The sequence below is a fragment of the Leptodactylus fuscus genome, chromosome 6 (genome assembly GCF_031893055.1).
Source record: "Leptodactylus fuscus isolate aLepFus1 chromosome 6, aLepFus1.hap2, whole genome shotgun sequence".
Lineage (NCBI taxonomy): Eukaryota > Metazoa > Chordata > Amphibia > Anura > Leptodactylidae > Leptodactylus > Leptodactylus fuscus.
In genome coordinates this window covers 119,419,105-119,445,977 of record NC_134270.1, presented here as the reverse complement: position 1 = coordinate 119,445,977, position 26,873 = coordinate 119,419,105, and the positions used below count along the sequence as shown (strand labels likewise).

General features: G+C 43.0%; 2 protein-coding genes across 5 annotated transcripts in view; one reads left to right on the top strand and one right to left on the bottom strand.

Annotated features, from left to right (window-relative positions):
• The first annotated feature begins 408 nt into the window (after positions 1 to 408).
• GRN (granulin precursor) lies at positions 409 to 17,103 on the top strand. 2 transcript variants are annotated; one of them, XM_075278292.1, is made up of 14 exons: positions 409 to 508; positions 9,283 to 9,424; positions 9,719 to 9,844; positions 10,149 to 10,227; positions 10,298 to 10,407; positions 10,974 to 11,112; positions 11,362 to 11,462; positions 11,546 to 11,675; positions 14,425 to 14,519; positions 14,594 to 14,717; positions 14,922 to 15,019; positions 15,125 to 15,319; positions 16,581 to 16,796; positions 16,877 to 17,103. In XM_075278292.1, the coding sequence occupies exons 2-14, from the start codon at positions 9,284 to 9,286 to the stop codon at positions 17,006 to 17,008; spliced, it is 1,686 nt and encodes a 561-aa protein (XP_075134393.1). In that variant the 5' UTR covers positions 409 to 508; position 9,283; the 3' UTR covers positions 17,009 to 17,103. The 2 variants fall into 2 exon arrangements, with proteins under 2 accessions (XP_075134393.1, XP_075134395.1); XM_075278294.1 differs by lacking the exon at positions 15,125 to 15,319.
• A 7,106-nt stretch (positions 17,104 to 24,209) lies between these two features.
• The window catches only part of FAM171A2 (family with sequence similarity 171 member A2), a 35,544-nt gene continuing 32,880 nt past the window's right edge, over positions 24,210 to 26,873 (bottom strand). For 2 of the 3 annotated variants that reach the window (XM_075278272.1, XM_075278273.1), the window contains exon 8: positions 24,210 to 26,841. In XM_075278272.1, coding sequence (XP_075134373.1) covers positions 25,398 to 26,841 — 1,444 coding nt within the window. In that variant the 3' untranslated portion in view covers positions 24,210 to 25,397. The remainder of the gene's footprint in view (positions 26,842 to 26,873) is intronic. The other variant, XM_075278274.1, reaches the window with a different exon arrangement.

The window sequence follows — 26,873 nt, the reverse complement described above, 5'->3', positions numbered from 1 at the left end:
GAACCAAGCTTAGGGTGCATTCCCACAGTGCAGTCGGAGTGCAGTTTTGATCCTGTTTTTGGTTCTGATCTTACAGGTGACACACAGTAAATAAATGCACTCCTCCTGTAACATTATAAGAACCTGCACCAAAACCGCATCTGGCTTTTCCAGTGCCAATTGTAACTGGACCCCCAATAAAAGCTTTATTACACCGTACATACAGTACAGTCCATCCATAGGCTGTATCTGTAGTCTGCCACCTGCTGACACACCACAGATACCCTCACACCCTGGAAGCCACAGGCCGCACTATCTACACAAACATCTGGGGCTTCTCGGTAATCACGTGCGCGGTCATGTGACCGTGGGCTCCTTAGTCATGTGACGCCTGCAGCTCGTGACCTACAAAGCGCTGCTGGGAATGACGGGACTGTCAGCGAATAGGAGGGAAGAGTGGGCGGGGCTTTTGTTATAAGAGGCCCAGTGCCGGGGACGGGTCAGGCTGAGCCACTGACGCTGCAGACAGGTGAGCAGGCGCGCGATGTCTACCCCAGTGTGTACCGGACCTCGTTGTCACCTGTGTTGCATACTGGTGTCCACTCCTAATGCAAATTGCCATTATTCTTTACCTTGTACATCTGTCTTTTCTTTATCTCGCAGTTACAGGTGCAGCAGAGATGGCTTTGTCACTTGGTACAGCTTAGTGTAGTATAAGTTTTACATAGGACTGCAGGCAGACCTCAGTGCTCACTATGCGGTTAGTCAGAGGTCTGCATCAATACATTCTCCAACTTGTATTACTTTATCTCTAAACAGCTTGCAATTAAGTTCATCTACTGCAGCCTCGGTCTGTCTTCTGGCTGCTCAACACACTTGTGTTGTGGGGTGTCAGCTGAAAGGGTTAAATGAGTGGAAATGATGGGTGACAACTATGGGGTCTAGATTAACAGACATTGGCGGTCAGACACACTAGTGTAGTCAGTGTGTGTGTGTGTGTATATATGTGTATGTGTGTGTGTGTGTGTGTATATATATATATATATATATATATCTGCTACTCACTATATAGGGATATGTGCACTGTAGTACAAGGATTGACCACAGCTCCAAACAGGTTATACAGTACATGTTGGGACTAGGTGCTGGACCCCTGCCATTTGGGTGTTCATGGCCTAGTCTAAGGATAGTCTATAAAAGTCCTGGAAAAGATCTCTATGCACGTTTGCAAGGAGTGTCCCTCCAATCTGATGCTGTCTGAATATTCATTAACTGTCTCCTAGCTGTCAACTTCTTTAAATTGCTGTAACCTATCTGGGGAGATGAGTGGTCCTTCTTAAAGGCTGTAATATTTGTTGTCATGGCTTTCTTAGTAATGGTTAGGACCTGATTCACATTTGCATTTGGGCCATTCAGTTCGCCTATCTGCATGAAATATGTGGGGAGAAGTCCTGCAAGTAGCATTTTTTTTTTCTCAGCACTTTTTGCACAGAAACCACACGGACCCCGTTATAGTTTATGGGGTCTGCAGGTTTTGTTAGGCGACCATGTTTTTATGCAGATAGGTTTCTGTTTGGGGAATACCCAAGGGGACTTCCTGAATTGAAACACGAACGCAGATGTGAACCGGGCCTAATAGTAATAGGAAATCGTTGGAGAACAATAGTTACAGGATTCTGAGGCTTTCTAGTTTACATTAGTATTTCAAGATCTGTCTCTTTTTGGGCCTTCAGCTTCCTAGCTCCTAATTTTACTGGTGACTTATTCACTAGCTTTTTCTCTGCACAGGAAAGTGGGTTTGTCATTTAGGATTCTGGGAGAATAAGTGGGAACTCGTCTCGTAAGTTAGTGATGAGCTGCTAGCTGTGCAGACATGCTGAGAGTTGTAGTCCTCCAACTGCCAGAGCCACAAATTGTAGCCGTTCACTGTTTATAAACACTAAAGATGTATTTACGCGCACAAATTCTGCAGTGTTATTTACCTACTTGGTTCTATTCACTGGGTGTGGCTTTCCTCTGGGGGGGTGATAGCTTCTCACTTCCTTGTTGGGAAACCAAGCTACTTCACAAGAAGTTACAGAATTCAGTTGGATTGTGGCCTGCAGAATATTGACCTTTGCTCCATCTGTACTTTCCAGCGATCATTAAGAGATTAAAGATTGGGAGAGGTGGTTGTTCATGCTAAAATGCAAAAGGAAATTAGTAAAGAATTGTCTTGTCTGCCTCAAACACCTGTTCATGTCAATAGTTGTCAAGAGCCGACTAGATATTTCCCTCTAGCTGATTGATTCGTGAGGAATTTTTAAAGCGGATTCTGCCACAATCAGTTTGGGAGCCTTTGTGAACTTGCTCTACAGACTCACAACAATTCTTTATACAATTCCCTTTTGGAGTTTCACATCCATAATCTGTTTGTAAAAACCTCAGGTGGTGGAAGTCGTCCACTTCCATATTGTGCCTAAGTTGAGGACTTATAGTTTGATAGTAGGAGATCTCGCTCCTAGACAGGCTTAGGGTATGCTCACACAGTTTTTTGGCAGCGGATTTTGATGCAGAATCAGCCTCAAAATCGTTGCCAAAACGGCATCCATTGACTTCAATGGGAGCCACTTGCTGCTTTTTTTCTGCTAGCTAGTAGCGGAAAAAAGCGACATGCCCTATCTTGCCGTGGACTCCATTCATTCGGGCCTAATCCGGAGCGGAATCCCACAACGGGGTGCTTGTGCACTGCATCAGTATTCCATTGCGGCTAGCCGTGTGGTATGTTCACACATGGAATCCTTTTTCTGCCATATGAACATACCCTTATACAGTTTATTGCATTGCAGTAATAGTGTTATTGTGTTATAGCTGGTGACTTTTATCTGCATTGAAATACTTTATTCTGTAGCTATCACGTTAATTAACACTTCTAGATTTTTTTTATTTTTTTTAAGAAAAGTAATTTGTTGCTTCTCAAGAGGCAAAATATTCTTGCGCTTATAGGTTGTGCTGTGGACAGTGTTCTACACAATTGTCATGGTACAGTTTTACATATGCGGCAACCTATTTTTCACTCTAATAGAAGTGGTGTCTCAGCGGAAATCAAAGGGTCAGTTCGCACAGTTTTTTGCAGGCGGATTTTGACATGGAATCCGCCTAAAGTCTCCCATTCATTTCAATGGGAGTCTCTAGTTTGTTTTTTGTTTTTTTCCAGCTAACAGAGGAAAAAAACATCACCCATCTTCAGGAGGCTCGAGACTCCCTCCTGATTTGGCCCATTCATCCGGGCCTAATCAGGAGCGGGATGCCACAACGGGATGCTGATGTATTGCATCAGTATCCCATCATGGCTAGCCACGCAAAAAAGCCAGCAGCGGAAATTGGGGTGAGGGATTAAAGGGGGTTCCTCTTATCAAGCATTGGGGTAAATCCAGTGAGCATCTGTAAGTTAAGATATAGGTTTATGAGAGAGATTACAGAGAAATATTTGAGACAAAATATTTCCAGTTTGCATAACAAATCTTGAACGCTGACGTGACCTTGGAAGATGTTGGATCCTCTTTTCTTCTGACCTGTGGTGTGATTTGTTGTGAGACCATCATAGTATTGCAATAGTCCTAAATCACAATTCCTAACTGTCTTCTGCGATAGGTCAGTGGGGCTGAAATTCTTCCTCCTTAGGAGAGAGCATTTTCATATAGGGGGGAAAGGACAAACTTGAGTTTTGTTGGTGCAGTTTTTGAAGCAAATACCAGGTATATGTCATGAATTGAGACATTTTGTTAAAAAAACCTTTTGGTTGCACTTGCTTTTGCAGTCATGGACTACATTACACTTTGCAACAGACTTTTCTGCAACTTTATCTTAATAGGTTGCCCATGGATGTGACAAGGAATGCAGAAACTCCAGCGGTCTGGCTTTTGTCATAAACCTGCCATGACTTCCTTATTGTGGCGCTGCTTATGCTCACTTCGAGAAAATGGAGCTTGTTTATCAATAGAAGTCTAATGTTTTTCTGTCTGTGTTTATGCCAGAATTTATGGTGCACATCACCACCTATTTCTAAATGGTGTGCACCAGAAAGAACAAATATTTCTAGCTTCACATTTTGGGAAATTGTGCACCAGAACGAGCACGGTTTAGATGCATATAACTCATACAGCACATATATGAAACATAAAAAAACTATGGTGTGAATTTTGCAAAATATACAAAGCTTAAAATGGTGTAAACTTACCGTAAATATAAATTTATGTAAATTTTTCTTGTGGCCCATAATTTTGTCTGCTATATTTCTCAGTAAATGAGGTCTTATTTTGCACCCTAAACTGTAGTTTGATGTGTGTGCCAAATGTGCGTTCCTTATAGTGTACAAGTTGTGCCTAAAATTGATATATTTGTTGCGAGCACCAAATTAGTGCTAAAGCTTGAGACTTTGACATTGGGTTCACACTAGCGTTCAGTTCTGTCCTTCAGGTCAAGATGATCAGAAAGATGGAGACCCTGTCCACTTAAAGTGGTTACTCGCAGAACCCATAGACTGTAATGGGGTCTGCCAGGCTTCTACCAGTTGTATACAAATTCCAACATGGATGTGAATCTAGCCTTAGTCTGATGACATTTGTGTCAGGATTCTGGTGCTTTTAGAAACTCTAGTCATGAAGGCCCAAACGACAGATTCATAGATGTCTAAAACGGAGTGGGATTTGAGCTTGGAGCATTTACGCCATGCATACACCTTTGGATGGGGACAAAAGTTAGACTTGTGGTACTTTTGTTCCATTCAAAAAAAAATTGAGATCCACACACAAACGGTTGGTTTATTTTGTTTTTTTGTTTTTTTTGTTTAACACTGAGCACTATGGAAGATGGACATAAAAAATAAATAAATAAATAAATACTTTAACGGATACTGATTGACCTGTCGAAAAAGACAATTACATGTGCTGTGTAACTTTTTTTTTTGTTGTTGAACGGATTCATAATGGGTGAGCACCAGGTACTGATGTGAGCATAGTGTCAAAACGTCCACCTGATCTGTCCAGTGGTGCTGAGAAAACACAGCTTCTAGCATAGATGATCTGAATTCTAGCAGAGATCATTTTGTCTACAAGGGGATAGAGCTGGTGGGACTGAGCATGTCAGGGGTCACATCAGGAAGATGAATTTTCAGAAGAATGGTAGGGCACCATTTTTAAGTTGGTAACCCTTTCATTATGAACATGCAGGCCTCAAAAGGAAAGCAGAACTGTAAGAAACAAGATAATTTTGATACATCCAGTGGGTTCTGCCAAGTTCTGTGAAGCAAAAATGGTGTGAAGAAGGCCAATATAATACAGTCTGATAAATAAGTGTTCTGTAATACAGCAAGTTGTAGGATGCCTCAAGGACTATGCAAACTGTGTCAGATATTTCAAAATTCCACCTATGGCATAACTTTGGGTGTTTCTTCCATGCATTTTCTCATGGTCTGTACTGACCGCTGCCTCTATAGATATGAGCTACACAAATAACTTCCATGGACCTGAGCAGAGCCCATATTTTACAATGGAAGCCATTATTTTCAGGAATATAAAACAAAGGGTTGTGGTAGTAATTCCACATTGTAAGTGATGAGGACAGTGAAATGGTGGTTGGGGTTGTGCAATACAAGACTTACAGGGATGACTGGGCATTCTATATGCATTGCTTAGTTGTGTTTTCTGCACAGCTCAAAATAAGAAATCACAAGTTTAAAAAGGATGTTTCGCCACCTCCACCAAGTTCTTAACATCTGTTAATAGCCTCTGTTCCACTGACTCATTGCAGCTGGAATCTCTTGGTGTCTGTGGGAGCTCCTGGTATCTTCTGTATTTGTTTAAATGGTGTTATCTTCCCCCCCCCCCCCCCCCCCCCGTTACACATCTCCCAAATCTCACTAGCTACACTAAGCTAACCCTTCTCAACTAAGCCCACATCATTGCATCATACTTGCCTAGCTATTGATCTTGGAGACAGCTCCTCCTTTCTTCACTGTGCGCAGGCTGGAGACGCTGGATGCAGGCTGGAGATGCTGGGCACAGACCAGAAGGGTCTGTGAGGCCTGCACAGTAGGGATGATGTGCCATCTCTACTGCTCATGTCTTGCCCTCGCCTCCAAGTGTTTGAGGAGAGGAGGAGACCTTTCCAGACACAGGAAGACTCCTAAGAATTGATGGTGTTGAAGGGAGAGTGGGACATACTGGTAACATTCTGTTTCGGAAGTGGTGAAACCAAACGTCATTGGATCATCAGAAAGTTTGCCTAGGGTGGTCACATGGGATTACGCAGGGCTATGGGTAACTATACTTTTTAGTAGAAGTAAATGAGTATAGATGAGGGGGCTTAAGTTTAGGGGTTAATTTGTAGTTTATACCAGACAACTCGTTTAATTTACTTTCTATACTTGGAAGACAAAAGGGTGGTCCTGCACAGTAAACACTTGCTGTTTGAGGTGAGACTGTTGGTCATATAGAACATCCACCCTCTTTAACACCAAGCTTGGAATCATCAGGGACTTGAAGCGTTTTTTTTGTGCAAAAAGCGGTTTGTTTTTTTTCTCCTTAATGCTGTGAATTAATAAATGCACCTAAATACTTTGGTGTGGTTTCTCTGTGAGCTCCTGTTATCCTCTGCATTTGTTTACACTGTGTAGTTTCCTGTTTTTATCCCACAACTGCCATGATGCATTGTACATCATTCAGGGCTGACTCACTACTCCCTCTCAGACGCCCTAGCTAGCTCACTACTCACCCTTACTAACTAACTCAGGCGTGCCCCCCCAAAAAAAAAAAAAAAAAAATCATACTGGCCTTTCTTTCTGTCCTGATATTCTGGGCACAGGAGATTACTTCCTTCTCTGGCACTGGCTCCTCCTCTGGACATCTGCCTACACAAGAGAACTGCATTGCTGGTATTGCACTGTTGTTGGCACTCCAGTTCTATTGCCAAGGGGCAGACATCAACAAGAGGAGCAGTCACCACACGCAGGAAGTATTCTCCTGTGCCGGGAAGACAGTGCCCTGAAGCATATGATGGAGGAGAATGGAGGCTAGAATTGCTGTCTCTGGAAAATCAGAAAATGTCACGACAAGCAAGTTTAAGGTAAAGGGGTTTACCCCTTTACAGGATAAAGTAAGAATTAACACCCTAAACTAGACCCCCTGCCTAACTTCATATTTATGTCAATTTAAAAAAAAAATCTAAATTATCCATATCCCTGGAGCAAACATTGCTTCCGAAACGGAACGTCCCCATTACTATTCTCCCCCCTCCCCCAATCCCCATCAATACTTACCAAGGCTACCTGGCTGGGAACGGCTACTCCCCTCTTCCTCTCTGCTAGCAGTGGGCAGGATTGCTAGGCTAGGGAGACGTGGGAGGTGCTAGTAATGGGTGGGATCGCAAGGCTAGGGAAACAGGGAGGGGGAGGCATAGTGAGAGGGATCTAGTGTGGAAGCTGCACAGCAGGAAGTTACACCTAGTAAACAAAGGCAGAGGATGCCAGCAGCTGACAGACACCCAGAAATCACTTCAAACGCTGCTAAAGGTATATGGGTGCACTTATTAACCAATTACTAGAGCTAACAAACCTCTCAAAACAACAAACAAAAACAAAAAAAACTCTGGCTGGAAATCCACTTTAAGGGATGGGTGTTTAGCTTGGTGTAGAAAGATCATCTTATCCCAAACAACCCCTTAAATAAGATGAAATAAGTCATACTGAATATTTTCCCTAAACTGACTGTTCTTGAGGTTGCATTCTATACTGGCCACAAATAGGACTCTGTGTATCTAGTGAAGGGTTGTTTTGAAAGCCCCAATATATTCCATAGTTCTCTATAATACCCAAGATGTGCTAGCTTCAGTCTTTAGAAGAAGGACCTGCCTGGACAAGGAAGTGATCCAAGAATAGACATACAGCAGTGGACCAGCCACATTGTAGTAAGCCTCTGAATAGTTGTAAGAGCAGCCATAGTGGCAGTCACTTCGTGTTCTTATACAGTTACCCATAGACTATGTAGAGTTAACTTAACAGAAGAGCTATTTGGAAAAATCTCCAAATTATCCAGAAAATATCCATAGTAAAGTCGTCATTTTTTTTCAGGACAGTTGGTGCAATGTCTGGCATCATAATGGATTTGGTAGCTTTTACAATAGTGGTGTCGGCACAGATATCTGTTCCTTCTGTGGTTGTCTGACTGCTAATCACAGCAGAGAAAATGTGATATAATAAAAGATAAAAATCTTCTGATAGTGGTGACAGTGGTTTATCGCAGAGGGTGGAAATGAGTGGAAGCAATGAAAGTGAAAACTGGAAGTAGATAAAGCAGAAGTTCTGTCAAGGGCGACAGAGTACAGCTAGAAATAAATGATAGAAGTGGTATCAGATGTAAGCTGCTAAATAACAATTGACTAATCTCCCAATACTGGGCCAGGTATTACAGGAGACTGCTGCTAGGAAAAGGAGATTTGTAATAGAGAATATATATATATATATATATATATATATATAAAAAAATATCTCTGCAGTAGGACTGTCAGTGTTGGCTTCATATAAATATGCACTGGCAAAATGTCTGTCCTAGGCACGAGAGTATATTGTATCAGGCAAAGATATGTATTACTGCTCGATGGATCCGCTCTGCCCGTAAAGGGGAAATTGATAGGTAAATTATCTAGGGTTAATGGTTGAACATACTGGGGCTACCTGACTGATCCCTTCTAGACCTAAAGTCCTATATATTGCTAGTATCCCATGAACTTGTTTCCAAACCATGTGAATGACTTTCCAGTGAGACTCCTAATCTTGGATGTTTAGCCATAGTCTGTATTTCCTTAAGGCTGGTCTTAGATGACCATAATTTAAGTCTGCCATTGAGGGGTTTCAATTGCGGACACATTATATTCAGTATGGCCTCTTACACCACCGGGTATTTTATAGAGCAGGTCCACAAAGGCCGTGAATTCACAGCACTGCACGGACTCGCCCATAGAACTCTATGGGCAAGTGCGGCAGGACATGGGCGTCTGTGGTGTCTATGTTGCTTGCGGACTGGAAAACAGATACGATCGTGTAAGACCAGCCTAAGAGGGGGCTTCTTGCTCTGAGGCCCATGTCCATTATAGTTTGTGTATAACATAATAATTTGTAGTTTTTCATGGTTGTAGGTTTTCCCTTCCTCATGTACCGTCACAAACTTTGTGCTAAATGAAAAATATTTTTGTTCATAATAAAACAAAATGTAAAAAGTCATCTGAATGACACCAGCCATTCACTAAGGCCCTCCTGTCTCACTATAGAATGGTTCCTCCTTGGTCTCTCCTGCTGTTGGTCGCATCTGCTGCTGCAGTCCAATGCCCTGATGGAAGAACATGCGGTGAGAAGACTCTATGCTGTGAGCTGCCTGATGGCAATGGCTATGGCTGCTGTCCAGAAAATGAGGTAAGATCATTATATTCTGACGTATTTGTGCAAATAAGACTGTACTCCAGCAAGAGAAGGTAACCGGACCTGGTTATTACAGGGGTGGCTCCCTTGTGGCTGTATGCATTGACTATAGATCTGCATGCATTTCACAGATGGAGTTTGTAGGTAACATTCTGGGGATGGTATACTGTAGTAACTGTTTATGGTGATAACAGGCAGTCAGCGTGACGAAACTTCATTGTTTTGGGTAAATGATATGAATAAACAAACCAGTTCTAGCTATAATCAGATTTATTATTATCCTATCAGGTCGTGTCTCATTCTCTCCCAATGATCACATCTGAGGTTTCCTGCTCTGATGACAAAGGTTGCCCTGAGGAATATTCGTGTGTTGGCACTTCACATGGAGGGTCTGCCTGTTGTCCTTTTGCCAAGGTAAGTATCTTGCAGTTGTTTCAGTAGCTAGGTGATGGTAATGGGTGCACAGTATGAAGATATGCAGGAGTTCATAGATTGCAGGTATGGCTCAGATATGGCTGATGTTTGATGTGATCTGTTAGAGGATGAGAATTATGCTTGAATAGATAAGTGGCAAGTATTAAGTCATGATAACCCCCACTTGTGTCTTTATACTAGGTATAGCAGTGTTTTGTTTTTTGTTTTTTTGTGACCTTTTAATTTCTACAGCCTGGGGACAGCCACTATATTAGTTATAACTAACTTTTCTTTGTATGACCAGGGAACATCTTGCCAGGATGGACATCACTGCTGTCCCTCTGGGAGCCATTGCTCTGAAGATGGTCACTATTGTATCCCAGGTCAGAATTCTCTCAAGTACTATTTCATGCAATGCTTTTTGCTGCATTTGCTAATCTGTTTGTCCTTCAGCTTCAAACATTTCAGCCGTAGTGTGTCCTGATGGAAGATCAGAGTGTCCAAATGGTGCAACTTGCTGTCAGATGGCTGACCAAACTTGGGGGTGCTGTCCAATTCCAGAGGTAAAGGAACAGATGACTTGGCTTCAAATTGCAGAATCTTGGAAATTGACTTGACTATAGAAGGAAGACCTTATTGTCCAACTTGTATTTGAGCTTTTCAACTTTATAGGCGATTTGAGCTGTTAACAGCTGTATACTGCTATACTATAGTGTAAGCCTTCAGTACTGTAATATTCATTATATAGTGATTAACCTTTTAATTGCTGAAAAAAGAGGTTAATATTCTAGTGACAGATTGACTTGGAGTTTAAGGATTATAAAATGCCACCCCTTTCCCATGGGTTGTGGCTGATATTGCAGCTTTCATTCTGATGGGGTGGGGGGGGGGTGCTGAGTTATAATGCAGCCTGTTGTAGCACCTAGTTTTCTTAAACCCTAGGCAACCCTTTGTTGAACAGTCCTGTGGCCAGCTGAAACAATTTCTCCTGATTCCTGCAGCAAGTGTCTGTCTGCCACACTAAACCTCAGCTGCCTAATGTCATGCTATAAGTTTAGTGGACCCTTTAACCTGGTAATGGCTTTACTTTTCAATGACATGTAAGCTTAACTCTGACCTTAATTTGTAGGCAACTTGCTGTAGTGATCACCTGCATTGCTGCCCACATGCATCAGTGTGTGACTTAGCACACGGTAAATGTACATCTGAGAATGGGGAAGTTCCTCTACTGAAGAAACTTCCGGCGAGAGTAAGACTGATAAATTCCGGTGAGTGCTAGGATTCAGCCTGTCTTGTAACATGGTCTTGTCTCCTTTAGTAAACTATAGTGAATAAAACAAAAGCAACCGGAGTTGGTGTCATGTATGATGTAACTGTTGCCCCCATATAAAATTGTTCTTTAGATGAAAAATTTATAGATGCAGCAGGTCCTTGTTTGAGGCCCATCTTGCTGCTTTTGCACCTCCCAAAAAAACAGGCTGAGATCTAAACTGATTTAGACCAAATCTCCTTGACAGCTTTCAAGAAAGTGGATTGTTCTGATGGTTCCACTTGTCCTGATGGGACAACCTGCTGCAAAACTGAGGACAAACATTACGGCTGCTGCCCCTTCACATCTGTAAGTGTCTTTTGGGCAGCCACAAATATTAGTATGACGAATAATACTTGAATTACTTGGCTCTGTCAACGACTGTATTGCAGGCGGTGTGCTGTGATGACTTTGTCCACTGTTGTCCTTCTGGGACTACCTGTGATGTTTCTCGTAAGAAGTGTGTGAATGCAAACTTTGAGATTCCAATGTACAGTAAGATCCCAGCTGTACGTGAGGAAGGTAAGCAGCTAACATAATATTGGAGTAACTCTACCAAACACTTCAGGGGGAAGGCCAGGGAGAAAGAGGGCTAGAGTATATCTGTAGTGAGATTGAACTTTGTAATACTGAAAACGGACCCTCTGCCACAACTGCAGCATTTAGCCAGTCACTTCAGCAGCAACCAGAAGGGCCTAAAAACAGTTTGGGACCACCAGTGTAGATTCCAGTGATACCCATTGGGGGTGGTTGTGTTCACTATGGATAGTGCTCAGTTGAGCTTGGTGGCTATATAATATCTATAAAGATTAGGGCCTGAAAAATCTCACATGTCTGAGATGTGGCCTTTTATAATCACAAAGTTAAAGATCTTGTAGGATAGTTAGGGAAGCAGAGGACACTGGGGTTGCGAGGGTGCAAAAGAGTACAGAATTCAGGATAGGGTAAACATTTTGGCCAAGTGTACATGTCCATATCCATAAAGGAGTGGGACAGTGCCAGGCAACCAGGTCTTTGAGGAGGTTCGGTATTAATATGGTGCAATTCTGTTTAAAATGTACGGAGGAGTCGCAAAGGTTAACGCCTAGAAAGATCTACTCTAGTCTGAAAGGGACGTTATTGTAGGATTTTTGATTGACCTATTAAGTGTAAGTCATGATAGTGTCTTAAACGGGGAGAGTGTATTAAGTTCAGGGAGAGAGACTAAGGGGTTGGTGATTAACAGCATGTAGTCTGCAAAAAGTTGACTTAGGGTGCATTCAGACTACGTAACGCCGGGCGTGTATGAGAGCCGTACACGCCGGCATTACGGCAGACTGCCGAACACTTCCCATTCACTTCAATGGGAGCGCTCGTAACAGCGGCGTTTACGAGCGCTCCCATTGAAGTGAATGGGAAGTGTTCGGCAGTCTGCCGTAATGCCGGCGTGTACGGCTCTCATACACGCCCGGCGTTACGTAGTCTGAATGCACCCTTATAGTGAGACTTTGATCTGCACATCTCAGATATTAGGGCACGAACATATGGCAATCACCAGGGACTGTCTAGTGCAAATAGGGCATGGCATAGAGGGCATCTCTGGCAGGTGCCATGACAAGTGTGAATGGGCTTGGGGAATTAGCAGAGCTTCACATATTCAATAGAGTCGCAACAGAGAGCCCCAAGGGCTTTCTGAAAATGGGGATGCCCATGAATCTTAGAACATGAGTCAGGTATGTCCTGGATAAACTACTGAAGGACTTTTCATTGTCGAGGACTAGGGGGGGGAGATGACAATTTGCACAATGGACTATTAGAGCTTTCGCACATTCAGAGGCCTGTTTACCTGGGACGAAACCTACTTAGTCAGTGGATGAGTCTTGGCAAGATTCAATTTAAGCATGAGGTGCAGATAGAGGAAAGCAACTTTATATTTAGGAGAGAGCGATCTATAATTGGCTGGGGTGGTGGCATCCTTTCTGAGTTTAGGGATAATTGTAAGATGCTCTAAGCATGTCTTGGGGTAATTTCCCTCCCTGGAGCATGTGATTAAACATTACGAGTAAGTTTGGAGAAAGGATCACTAAATTTCTTATAATAGAGGTCGAAAAAGCCACTAGGACCTGGGGCTTTCCGATTAAGATCATCAACAACAGTATCCAGTTCCTCTGTGGTGATGGATTGTTCAGAGTAGACTCCTGGCTTGAGAAATTGGGAAGGCTAGGAGTGGAAAAACAAAGTAATCTCCGATGGGTTAGCCGTAGCAGGGGCAGAGTGAAGTTTCTCATAAAATTGGTGGAAATGAGTATATATGGTATTGGGGTTCGTTGTCAGGATACCACCTGGCTCTTGTATCTGGTAAATAGGATTTTGCCTGATGTGCTCATGATTTAGCAGCCAATTGCTTATCTGGTTTATTAGCAGATCTATAGCAATGAGCCAGTCAATCACAACCTTTTCAGTCCAGTGCATCAACATTGGTGTCAAGCTTCAATTTTAACATTTTGTAAGATGGCGACTGAGCTGAAGCTGGTTGGCCATTTCAAGCTTCAAATGTTTCTATTCAAAGTCTGAGATTTTAGTCCTTTCCAGTTTCAATCAAGAGGAGTCTTCTATAAAAGAACCTCATATTGTGTTTTTATGGGCCATCCAGTTAAAAGCTGTATCAGTGTCCAAGGCAATGTTATACTCAAAGTAGTTAGGGTGTCCATAGTCTTCCTCAAATACCAGTGTCTGTCACTCATTCACTTGCCAGCTAGAGTAGGGTAGTAGATGGCTTAAACTCTATCAATCATAAGTCATGGTCTGACCAAGCAAAAGCAGGATGTTTAGAGGGCAGATATAACTTTAAAACCTTGCAAATGTGTACAAAAGATATGCACTTGTTACAGTGGAAGCAATTATTCACGTAAATGGGTGCTAAAAAGTATTTGGGGAGCCCTGTCACAAATTGTAGTATAATTCACACACTTAGAACTTTAAAACCTTATCAGAAAAGGGATTGGATGGGCTGTAGCATGTTATCCACAGGATAGAGGATAGTAGCAGGTTGGTCAGGGTCCAAGTGGCCTGACCACCAGCCAATCATGAGAATGAGGGTTCCCAGTTCAGAATGGAGCATTGACTGTACAAACACAATACTTCATTCACTTCAATAGGACCATCTGAGGGCAGGAGTTACTGAAATGAGGAAATGCCATTAATGGAGTACTGGGGTGGTTAATAACTGATGCTAATACGTCTTTTATCAAATGGCAACCAATAGTTTGTCATGTCTGTCTGGTCTATGCAGCCACTGTTAAATGTGATGATGAATCCTCATGCCCTGGCACTGACACATGCTGCCGCTTACCCTCTGGAGAATGGGGTTGTTGCCCTTATGAGAAGGTATGTACCGTAGCTTATGGGATGGGACAGTCTGGTGGAATTTTGCCATGGAATACTGAATCTTCTTTTACCAGGCTGTGTGCTGTGATGATCATCAGCACTGCTGTCCCAATGGATTTACCTGTGTTCAGGGGTCATGTCAACAGGAGACTGTGTCCATTCCTTGGTCAGAGAAGAGCCCAGCTATAAAGCAGAAGAGTAAGTGGTCCTTGGATATGGCTGCGATGTTCTGTATTTCAAAATTAATTTTTTTTTATTTTTTTTTTTTGTGGCAAAAATATTCCCAGGTCAGGAGTGAAATTCCCACAATACTAATCTAAAGAGCTGTAACAGTCATATATGCCAGACTTACTGATGATGGTTTAGTGCACGTGTCACTAGCAAGCCTTCTACTTTTTGTAGGTACTGACATCCAATGTGATGATGAAACTTCTTGTCCCGATAAGACAACCTGCTGCAAACTTCAGTCTGGGGAATGGGGTTGCTGCCCTTTTGAGCAGGTATCATGTCATGCACTGTACAATAACCTGCTGCTGTCTAACCTCTGCTTCTGTTTCTACTCTTTTTTTTCCTCTATAGTTCACCAGTGTGTTTTCCCTAAATAGGTCACCTGTTGCCCCAATGGGTTGACATGTGATGAACAGACTACCTGTGTGCTAGGTCACTCCCCTACCCCAGGGTCCAGCAAGATCAGTGCACAGGCCCCTGAGGTCAAGTGTGACAAGTCTCATAGCTGTGCCCAGGGTACCACATGCTGCCATACAGTGGGTGGAGGCTGGGCATGCTGCCCTCTGGAGGAGGTGAGATCCAATTCCAGAAAGCATTTCAAGGGTGCATGACTGAATATTTCTCAGTGCCCTGAAGAGGTTTTATTTTGGAATGTGGGGAAATTAAGACCCAACAGACCTTGTTTAGTCACAATCTAACCAGGTTTGCTGATTTTATGAAATTGGCTAATAGATTGAACAAATCCATCCCCAAGGCTTGGTTTTTAATGAGCATGAGACATTCTTACGATCACTACCTTTTAGCTTAAGCATAATAGCTGCGTTGACATCCTGAACATTAATATGGAGGTCCATCATTTCTCCACCTGCTCAGTAGAAAGGTAGGGGCCACAGCCATTATATACTTAGCACCTATGTTCTGTAACCGTCTTGACCTTGCTTCCATCTATCTTGTCCTGTTCTATAATGCTGTCTTTTCTCCTATGAAATGTATTGACACTTAATGTATGTTGGGGCAGCTTCTTATGCTTGAACTCTTTAAAAGTATGGCCAGCCTGTCAGCAGTAAATGTTATAATCCTTATTCCGGTACCTTGTAGAGGTGATGCTTCAGTTTCCAAATATTTGACTGTTCAGCTTTGCGGATGAATTAAATGGCAATTTACAAAAAATGAAGCTCCAAAGCATAGTAAGGCATGTGTGGAAACTGCAGAATCATGACTACAAGGTACTTTGACTAGGTTTCTAACCAACTTGCTGCTGACTCTCTAAGATCACTTTCTGCTGAAATGCAGTCAGTCATAATATGTTGGATAGTTTGCGTGAATAAACTACATCAACATGCAATTCAGTTAGAGCAGGGGAGGTACTTGTTAGAAGAAAGCAGCAATGTTTTTAAAGTCCTACAAAACTTCAAGCATGTGCTATCTGTTGATCATATAACCATGTTTTGAAAGTCCTGCAGTACCCCTTTTAGTGTGTGTAAAGTGGTAAGACTGGAATGGCTACATTTAGCTTGTCATGCCATAGGTTTGTATTTCCTGCTATCAAAAGACCAACCTGGCAGATGACTCTTCTACCTGAAATGGATAAACCTGCTGTTTAGAACATCTCTTGCATGTATGCAGTTAATTTGCATAGTCTGCCTCAGTAGACGGAGGCATCCTGCCTATACTCTAATCTCTGGAGTCATGAGGATGAATCTCAATAGCTGTCTAGTAGTTACTTACGGCATATGTATGAAACTGATGAGCTGCATTGTTTGGCTTGGTTGATGTACTGCCCACCACCTTGCACTGCAGCTTGTGAACTTGACTTTCTCTTATCCTTGTAAGGCTGTGTGCTGTTCAGACCACCTTCACTGTTGTCCTTCTGGCTACACTTGTGACGTCGCTTCAGGCAGTTGCAATAAACCATCTGGCGCTCTCCAAAAGGCTACTCCGATCCAACCACTGAGCTATGTATGGTGTGATGCAACACATGCTTGCTATGATGGTCAGACTTGTTGTGTAGGAGTTGGTGGAATTTGGACATGCTGCCCTTATTCTAATGTAAGTATTTGGGGTGTGTGGGGTGGGGGCATTAATGGCGTTTAATAATGTGTGCACTTACTGTGTGGCTTTCTCTGCAGGGTGTATGCTGTCCTGATAGAGTGCACTGCTGTCCTTATGGCCATGTGTGTCTATTCTCTGGTGCACAGTGTAGTCGTAGTGGAAGTCCACGGTGGGATCTGGTATGGGAAGAGCTGAAGCCTCGTCTGTGAGAAACCAGATGTGTTAATCCCTTTACTTCACTATCATTGTCAATCATACAATCAAATGCAAAGAACACTGGAATAAAATTTTATATTTAAACCTATGAATGAGGTTATGTATTTCTAGGGATGTAAAGTTCTGATACCACCAATTCAATAAAATTTCTAATGTACAGGTCTAGTCAATGTAAGTCGGGAACTGGGTATGTTGGAACAGCTGAAATTCATGTATGGTGTCCCTGCAAATGTTACTGCTCTGGACTATTATGGCAATATAATGCAGAGGCTGTTTTAGGTGCCCAAGCACAGAAAGCTTCCAAGAAATATTACTAATGGCAGGAAAATCATCTTGCAGTGGCAATGCTTGCACAAAGTTTTAAAATATGTATGTCTTAGGTCTGGTTCACATCTGTGTCTGGTATTCCGTTTGGGGAGTCCGCATGAGGACCCCTATACTGAATATCAAATGCATTGACAATTGGCAAGCTTATGAAAGCACATAGACCCCATGTTTGCCGGAGGATCTCCACATGAGTCTTGCAGAGAGGAAAGTAGTTCATGAAGTACTTTTCTCTCTGCATGTTCTGTGTGGGAAAACCTACAGACCCCAATAGTCTATGGGGTCTGTGTGCTTTCATAAGCTCACCACTTAGAATACTGAACAAATTGCTGTTCAGGGGGGTCCATAAGCAGACACCCCGAACAAAATACAGAATGCAGATGTGAACCAGGCCATAGTGACATGCCAGAGGTTCTAAGCTCAAGTGAGCACTTCTGCCATTGTTTTAGGAGTGTGCCATGACTGCTGCCAACACATGGCTTCAAGAGTGTGCACTAAAGTATTCAGAGCAGTGCCACTCTTGCCTATGGTCTGTCAGTGCAGTTTAGACTTTCTATTGAATACAGATGAGCTACTTTACCTGACATGTCCCTTGGATATCTACAGCAGAGGTAGGGAATCTTCAGCACTCAGCTGTAAGACTACAACTCCCAGCATGCATACTTGCTTAGCTATTCTTGGAACTCCCATGGAAGTGCATGGATCATTTTGGGAATTGTAGTATCAAGGCTGGAGTGCCAAAGATTTCTGACCCTTTATGTACAGCATGTTACTCAGGGGAAGCAAACTATCATGGAAACCTGGTTGTTAAACAGCATCCGCAATAGCTTAACTTGCAAACAATTTATGCAACCTTTTCAATCACATGTCTTGATATATCTGGTACAAACTGGTTCCTATTGACTGCAAATTTCTATATCCTCAGACTGGCTCATACAAGAGACCAAGGATGTGTGCACTGTCCCTATAATACATGTGTAGGGTTTGTGCTGTATAGGTACCCATTTGCTTGAGGGACTGCATGCTACCCAAGAGAACTCACTTTTAGGGGAATCACTGCCATATAATGCAGTATTCACTGGAGCACCTCACACTGTCAGACCACAAAAATTAGCCAGTCACAGCGACTAATGGATGCAGTAATGTAGTATATGGTGAGGGTTTATGGTGCCTTTTAAACAGTCTATATGGTCTATCATGATGTGGAGCAGACTAGACCACTTGTCTGTAATCTGCCTCCGTTATTTTATAGCATACAAACCACTGATAATGTGGGTAGGTTTTGAGATTAAAGTTAATAATTTTGCATTCATGTCAGTCTTAAACTTTGGGTAAATGGTCAGCATGAAGTATCAACACTGCCACCTAGTGGCCTTGTTCTGGAAAGTTGAGACTTGTGAACCTCTAGGCCCAAATCATTGTAAGGGCTCGTTCACACGGTGTAACGTGCCGCGTGATGTGGCACGTGTACGTCGCGTGACCCTTTGCGTGCCGTACACGCTCCCATTCATTTCAATGGGAGCGGGGATCGTATGCGCTGGGCTAGTTTGCGGCCGTGAATAAATGCACGGCCACAAACTAGCGCGGTGCATATGATCCCCGCTCCCATTAAAATGAATGGGAGCGTGTATGGCACGCAAATGGTCAGCGGCGTACACGTGCCAATGCACAAGGTTTATCCTGCCAAACTGTTTGGAATTACACATGTGGGGTGACATTTATCTGTGAGTCTCATTTGGAAATCCAGTATCCTCCTGAAAATCAGTGGTAAAGTCCTACATGGAGGATTTTTTTTTTTTTTTTCTCTGCCAATTTCAGTTTTAAAATGACAAACACCTAAAGGATCCCATTAGGCTTAGTTCACACGTGAAAAGAGCCTTGCTGATTTTGTCACTGATTTTTCAGCGTCGCTTTTTTTGGACACTGTTTTTTTGCATTGGACGCTGTTTTTGACACTGTTTTTGATGCTTTTTCAGTCAGTTTTTTTTAAGCTTTTTTTTTTGCATTACAAAAAAGTACATGATAAAAAAAACCGCTAGCGGTTTCAGTCGCTGTTTTTGCCAAAACAGCTGCAAAAATAAGCGACCAAAAAATGCTAGCGGTTTTTTCAGTGCCCCATAGACTCCTATTCATTTTTTCAGGCGTTAAACACCTGAAGAAAGGTCATGTTGCTTCTTTTTCTGCTAGCAAAAAAAGCTAGCAATAAAAAAAGCTAGCAGAAAAAAAGTTAGCAATTCACATAGGGCTACATTTTATGGAGGCTGATTTGGCCGCGAAATCAGCTGTCAAAATCAGCGTCCATGTCCCCGTGTGAACTAGCCCTTATAGTCAATGGAGACCATCAGACTACATGTGTTTACCACCATTAAAGCAGTCTACCATAGTTCTGGTTCTCTGACAGACCAGAACTGAGGCAAAGGTGGTGTGAACCTAGTGTCATACTGACTATTACCCTTATTGATGGTTGTCACCGGCAGTCCGTTACGCCAGTGTGGATTGCATGCTTTACTGCATCAGTGATTTTAGAAACTTATAAATGACCTATTGGGATAGGTCATCAGTTAAAGGTTGATGGTGGTCTGACAGGGCCTGGTCTGATCAGCTTTTTAGAGTCTACAGCAGTGAGTGAGCACTACATCAGTAGTTACTGTGCACAGCACTGTATTTTACAGCATACTGTCTCCTTGAATGGGACTGAGCAGCAATCAGGTGCTAACTGACATGGTGTCACATGGCCTGTGTAGCAGAAGTGGTACTTAGAGTGCTGCTTTTGCTGCAACCAGTGGATACATGTCCTATCTTTAGATCAAACATCAATTATGATGTGAGGGTCAAAGTCCTGAAAAACTCTTCATTGGTGAATGCATACACTGCATATCGGCAGTGTAACATTGTTCCAGCTAAGATGGTGCTAATATCATCAATGCCTGCAGAGATCTTCCATATTTAAACTGATCTGCATTGTAGAATATGAAGCAGGTCAGTGCCAATGCATAGGGTGAAATCTACAGCAAATTCACATGAAACCCAAATGCAGTAAAATGTGCCTGCAAATATGTTAATGTGGCTGTGACGCAAGCTATGCCAGTATGTGAACATTGAAGCAGTCATCAGTCATATGCTGTCTGCTTGTAAGCTTAGATCAGGAGGACTGTTGGAGAGTCAGCTGAGCAGGGTTTTTATTTTGATATAAATTCCCCTTAAGGTAGTTTGTCAATGATTCAATGACTTTGCCCTACCGGACAATGCTTAAAGCATGGCAAACTTGGCAAGATGTGTATGAATTCTCATGTCACTAATGGATATTTATTACCATTATGGTTAACTTGAATCCAACATGTGCCATAAGGGTGGCCCCATTCCTGCCAAGTGCTCTGGGGCTCGCTAACACTGCCTAACTTTTCCCTTTGTGTAATAAATGACAATGTGTCTATCAACACTATGGAAAACTTGTGATACAAAACTGGTATTTTGTAAATGAGCCTCCATGCCCTGATATTTAAGACTAGTGTCTTGCTGTGAAAGCTTACTGTACACCTATGGTCTAGCTCCAAGATGAGCAGTTTCTGTAACTCCAATAGAAGTGAATGGGGAAAATGAAAACATAGCGCACTGGTTGAAAGGTACAGTCAGCTAAGTAGCAGGGCATGGTGGTTATTGGGGGGTGGGGTTTTTAGATTCCGGTTCTGACAAGACCCACATTGCAAACATAATGGCATTGTCTGGGAAAACTCCTCTAAATTTTGAGCCTCATACATGTGCCAAGAGACCTTGCTCAATGATGAATTAGTGTTGCCACATTAAGAGGACACTACTGTGTGAGTCTCAAAAGGGTGCAGTGTACTGTGGGGGAGGACACAGGTATGCATGGGAAGAGGGGCACAGCCATGTTGGGGAGCTATGCCTTGTGAATCTGCCTTCTGGAAGTTTCACTTTGCCAATATGCAAATGATTTTTTTTTTTTTTTTTTTGAGCTTCAAGGGCATTGCAGTTTACCACTTTTGGGTTGGTGTCTGAGTCAGACTCCTTTAAAGGGGTTGTCCCAACCCTCCCTGGCATCCGCCTCTCTATTACAGCGGATGCCGGGGTCTGTATTGGCATTGTGAAGGCTAGACTGGTCTCACCATCTATGAGCGTGCACGCAGGGCCAGCAGCATCTCGCCGCTGGCTTTGCATATGTAACCCCGCCCACCAATGATGCAACAAAGCAGGAAGAAGATTTTACAGCAACGGAGACTGGTGAGTATGCGACGTGAGAATACCCCTTTAAGTGCCTCCACTGAGTGCTGTGAGTTGCTGCGTAACCTGAACAGAAAGTATTCGGCAAGTGCCCTCTAGTGGTAACTGCAGGGAGCTATAGCAGTTTTACACGTTCACACAAACTTAAGAACAAGTGCAAAAAAAAAAAAAAAAAAGCCATAAACTGACTAATGATATTTAGGAGAATTGGCCTGAACTTCAGCTCTGCTTATTAAATCTGCCACTGGGTTAGGCTGTTTACATCAGACTCCACTTCTGTTCCGCTCAGTTACAGGAGCCAAGCAACTGGAATAAAGGAAGTGCCGGATGTTTAACACAAACTGAGCCCTAAACATCTCGTGGTCTATAATGTTTAGCTTGTTGGACAATAAATAAAGCAATTGCCAACGCAGCAGTGGAGGAATTCTCGCTGTTCACCTGATGTGGTTTCTGGCCCCACTTATTCCTATTCTGCCCTTATTGCTCAACCAAGCCTTTGTAGGTAGAAGATGCATGTATGTGGGTGTACTCTAAAGGGTACACACATAAAATGTAATGTTCCTAGTATAGATCAAAAACCGCAATGTCTGCCATTGTCAACTTTTAATGTGTTTGTGTGTGTGTGTGTGTGTGTGTGTGTGTGTGTCTTTTTCCCCTAGTATGGCACCACCTGGTGTTTGTGATGCATAACAATGTGCAGACGCACCTATACAGATGTGTGCTAGGGACATGCTTGTTCAGTCACTCCTCACAGTTGGTGTCTACATAGAGATCCTAGCTGCCCAATAGAGCAGCCAATAAAAACTGACTTTCTGCAGGATAAAAGTGTGTGTGTTTTAAAAGTGAACACAGTACTTCTATGTAGAGATCCTACTGTGAGGATGGTGAATGAAAGAGTGTCCACCAGCAGTGAGCTCATTGGGTGTACCTGCGTATTCCTATACTCTGCATTCTAAACACCAGGGACCATATACTAGATCTCATTTCACTGGATCATTATAACTTCATGTACCATAAATGGCAAAGCCTATTAATCTATATAATGATTTTTAGTGGTCAGACAATCTCTAATATCAATGTTCACAAGCAGTCAGATCAATTTCATAAAGATGACTAGAACCAACATTTAGCCACACATTTCTTAACCTATTCTGGTGCATGTGCATCCACCCTTAAAGGTGATGTTAGGGATACCTAACTTAGGGTTGGTTCACACTAGCGCTTGTATTCCGTCTGCAAGGAGACACCCACGATTATAGTCTATGGGCTCCGTGTGCTTAACTGCACAGCACTTGCATTAGCGTTGGTATTCCATCTGGGGGGGGGGGGGCTCCATGCAGACGGAATACAAGCACTAGTGTGAACCAACCCTTACTAGCTTCCTGCCTGGGTTCGTTCTTTGGGGTTAGGACACCTAGTCATGGGGCAGGCACCAGCCTTCCCTCTTATCTTTGGGATGATGTATATTACTCGTAATGGCTAAGCCAGTCCCCTTCTGTTCCTGCCCATGTAAATTAGAGAGGGAGGCTAGCTTTGCTGTTACTCTTCTTCCTTGGTTTTATGTACATTGTGGGGTCTTGCTCATTTGGTCTGGGTATATGACCAGGGGTTGGAACTAGCATGGGGGATCAGAATAAGATCTGGAAGCTGCTACATTAACCACTTTAAGACCCCACAAGCATGTTGCATGGGGGTAACATCCCATTCTAACTTCAGTTTTCTGTAAAAGGGAGCTTTTACCTCCTTGTCACCTTTCAGTAGATGATCCACTGACTTTGCTCAAAACTAGAGGGACTAGAGAATAAATATATATATATATATATATATATATATATATATATATATATATATATGTAATATACACTGTTTCAGCACCCAGTATGCTAATTGGGTTCTCTACTGTCCAGTCCTGGTGGACCATATTGGGTACTGAAACTAACAAAGGATTGTTCAGGAACAGTGGGGGCTACAGACAAAAACCTACCAGTGGAACAGAGCCTATTAAATAATGCAATGCCATAGTGAAAGATCCTCTTTTAAAGGAGGGTGTATTCCCTTCTCCAGTTAGATTAGGCTACAAGTTTCAAGATGACTCTTATCTACCTTGTTCCATTTGCCAGACACTGCTTATTAGGTCTCCTCAGTGGTCATAGCTGGTTGTGTGGGTTTCAAACCGACCTGGTCCCTACTTGCACCCATCTATATTCTCTTCTTTCTCTGCAAAGTACACTCAGGTGCTGTGCCCTGATAAGGACTGGCAGCTAAAACATTGCTTCTTTAATGTTTATGTAAATCTGGAAAGAACCTCAGTGTATAGCAAGAAACAGTATGCTGTTGGCCTGAGCTGAAAACCGGAAAGAGAAGGGTAGAGCAGAGGAGACAGGAGTGTAGGTAAAACCCTTAGAGGACAATACCCTTTTAACCTGCTGTTAGACCTCTGATTTCACAGTATAAAATTATGTATGAGGCTTCCTATTGTGGTGACTGCACATAGCCAGCAAGTCACATTATAAATCTAATGAGCTCAGCAGGGTATATGGATCTGGGTATCAAAGTGCAGGTCAAGTCCTAGTCAGTGGTGCTCTCTAAGTACATTGATGGGAGCTGAGTATTATAACTTGCACTGTAAACTTTTTCTTTCATGTTTTATTAGTAATGTTTGTAGGAAACGGCAGTAATAGTTCAACATGACAAATACACTTTTCTTGTGCTGTTCTTCTTGGGAAATTTCAAGGGATTGGCTTCTTGCAATACAAATAGCTTCCCTGTCAAGAAACGTAACCACATGTGCCGGAATGCATCATGAAATAAGTCTGAATACCCTTAGAAATATCTGGTTCCAAAGACCATAATGCATTGCAAAAAGGGAGGAACATGGTATTCCTATAATATATTAATACTATGTTGACCAGAATGCATTACACGTTATTGGCTAATATTGAGATGTAGTGGGGGCAGGGTTACAATGAGTACAATGCATTGCCAGGCATGTTATAGGACTGAGAATTACAAGGATCTTAATGCATCATGACAGGCATTTGTGGTCTCCATGTTAAGGGGGTGGATGGAACCACAATGCAGTGAAAAGTGGAGCCATTGAAGTAGAAAAGAGAAATCTGTAGGACTGGCATGGCTCCCTACATGAGAACTTGAAGGACCACAATGCATTGCAAGCTATGATGTTTCACACACCTTACACAAAACACTAGGACCACAATGTTCAAGCTACTAGGAGATGTCATGTTTCTACCGGGCTTTCGCATACCCTGGTGCCAGAATGCCGAAACCATCTCCGCAGCAATGATGATAATGACTGAGCCAACGTCAATTCTGAGCCGACCGAACCTGCACCTGTTGTCTTTGTATCACTATGTTAACAGGAATGAAGAGAAGAATCAAGGGTACATATCCAATCCATAAATCTTGTCCCACCCAACATGAGGGGACTGGTCCCACTAAGAGTCTCACTGTATAGTGTCATAGACTCCCAGTTCAGAGGGACTACTATATTCTTGTGTTTGTGTGCTGTGTACAGTAATTGTCAGTATGTACTGTATACATGTGTGCATGATGATGTGTACGTGTGTATGTATGTGTACATGGTGCCTGTAGTTATTTATATCATGGTGCCTCCGGCCTTACACACAGGAATCTCGCCAATGCTGGGGCTGTGCCTCGAAGATAGGGGAGAGTTGGGGGCAGGGTGTTGTCACTCTCCAAGCCCCAGGCTTCGGATTCAAGGGTTATCCCTGCGTTTTCTCCCCGAAGTCCTTTGAGGGGTATATCCTATACACAGAATGAGAATTGAGAAATCCCTCATTATTTTACATTAAACACCATCAGTGGTCTCTCCTCTCTCTTTTGCCAGGGGCTCTTCTTATCTTGGTCATCCCCACCTTCAGATTGGTCATTAAGGTCCTCATCCGGGCTGGTCATAGAATCCCTTCTTAGTTCACTGGTGCTGCTGCGGGAACTGTCGCCTCTGCTGCGCCCTCTCCTGTTCATTACTGGGCAAGTCTCAGAGGCCTCATCGAGAAGTGGTGTGAGTGAGCTGTCTTCTGGGGAGCAGCCACCAGCAGTCCGACTCTCACTGAGGCTATGTTCACCTTCTTCTGCAAAGACCAATTTGGAGTAGGTCAAGCTAGAAGGCTGATGTTGTGACCTCCCACCTCTCCCTTCCTCTGGCCCAGGTTTTACTTTAATCTCATTGACATCCACACCTGAGTCCAGACTGGCATCATTGCTGCGTGTTTTGTCTCCAGCCTGCAGATCAATATAAGAATGACGCACTTGTGCATTAGAACGTCCATCTAGTGACACAAACCAGGCTCTTGGGTGAGGTTTGACTCCAAGTTCTAAAAGTTTCTTCTCAGTCAGTGCTTGAAGTTCTCCATTCAGTTGTGCCATTGTGGACTCATTGAAAACTACAGGAATGGTGACAGAACCATGATTACCCCAGTTTTTTCCATCTTGGTCTTGTGAGGAGCCAGTGGATGCCCCTTGTTGATAGTTATGACCTTGCTGAAGTAATTGCTGGCGTTGGGCATGGTCTTGAGGAGCAAATTGATGAGCATGTGAAACTTGGGTGGATCCTGATTCATTATCTGTCTGCTCTTCACCTTGTCCACCAGGATTTTCTTCTGATGACAATCTTACATAATGAGCTGGAATGACCAGTGTGGGCATAGCATGTCTGTACCCTCCTTCCTTCATGTGATCTATGGATCCACAAAATATTAGTTGCCCAGGTTGTGTCAAAGATGTAGGGCGTGATAATGGATCTGCTGACTGTGTCATCAAATAATCAGGTGGCTTTGAGTCTCCAATCACATGCTTGAAAGGTGGTGGAAGTGGAGGAGGGGATGGAGGAGGATCTCTGGCTCCACCCCTACCTCCTCGCCTCCTCTGCTGCCCCTTACCACCAGTGCCATAGCCTCTTTTCATATCTTCTGAATCCAGCAGGTCCCCAGAGCGAGCAGATTTTAGTGGGTATTCGTCTCGTGGACCTGGCCTTAATGGAAGAGTATCTGTAGAATGCTGAATGGAAGAACGTCCACCAGACTTACAAAAGTCCTCTCGAGAAGAAAAAGCAGAGCGCAGAACTGGAGTCCGAAGGTCACTGTCAGCTGTAGAGGTGGAGTCCAAATGGCTGGTACTGATAAGGTTAAGGTGGGAGGTCGAGGTTGCCTGGTCCCGTTTAGGCTCATTAAGGCCAGACAGCTGCAGCTTATGATGCTGTTGTCTTGGTTTCAAACATCGTCTCCTGCCAAAAGAAAAGAAAAAAGGAAAGGTAAA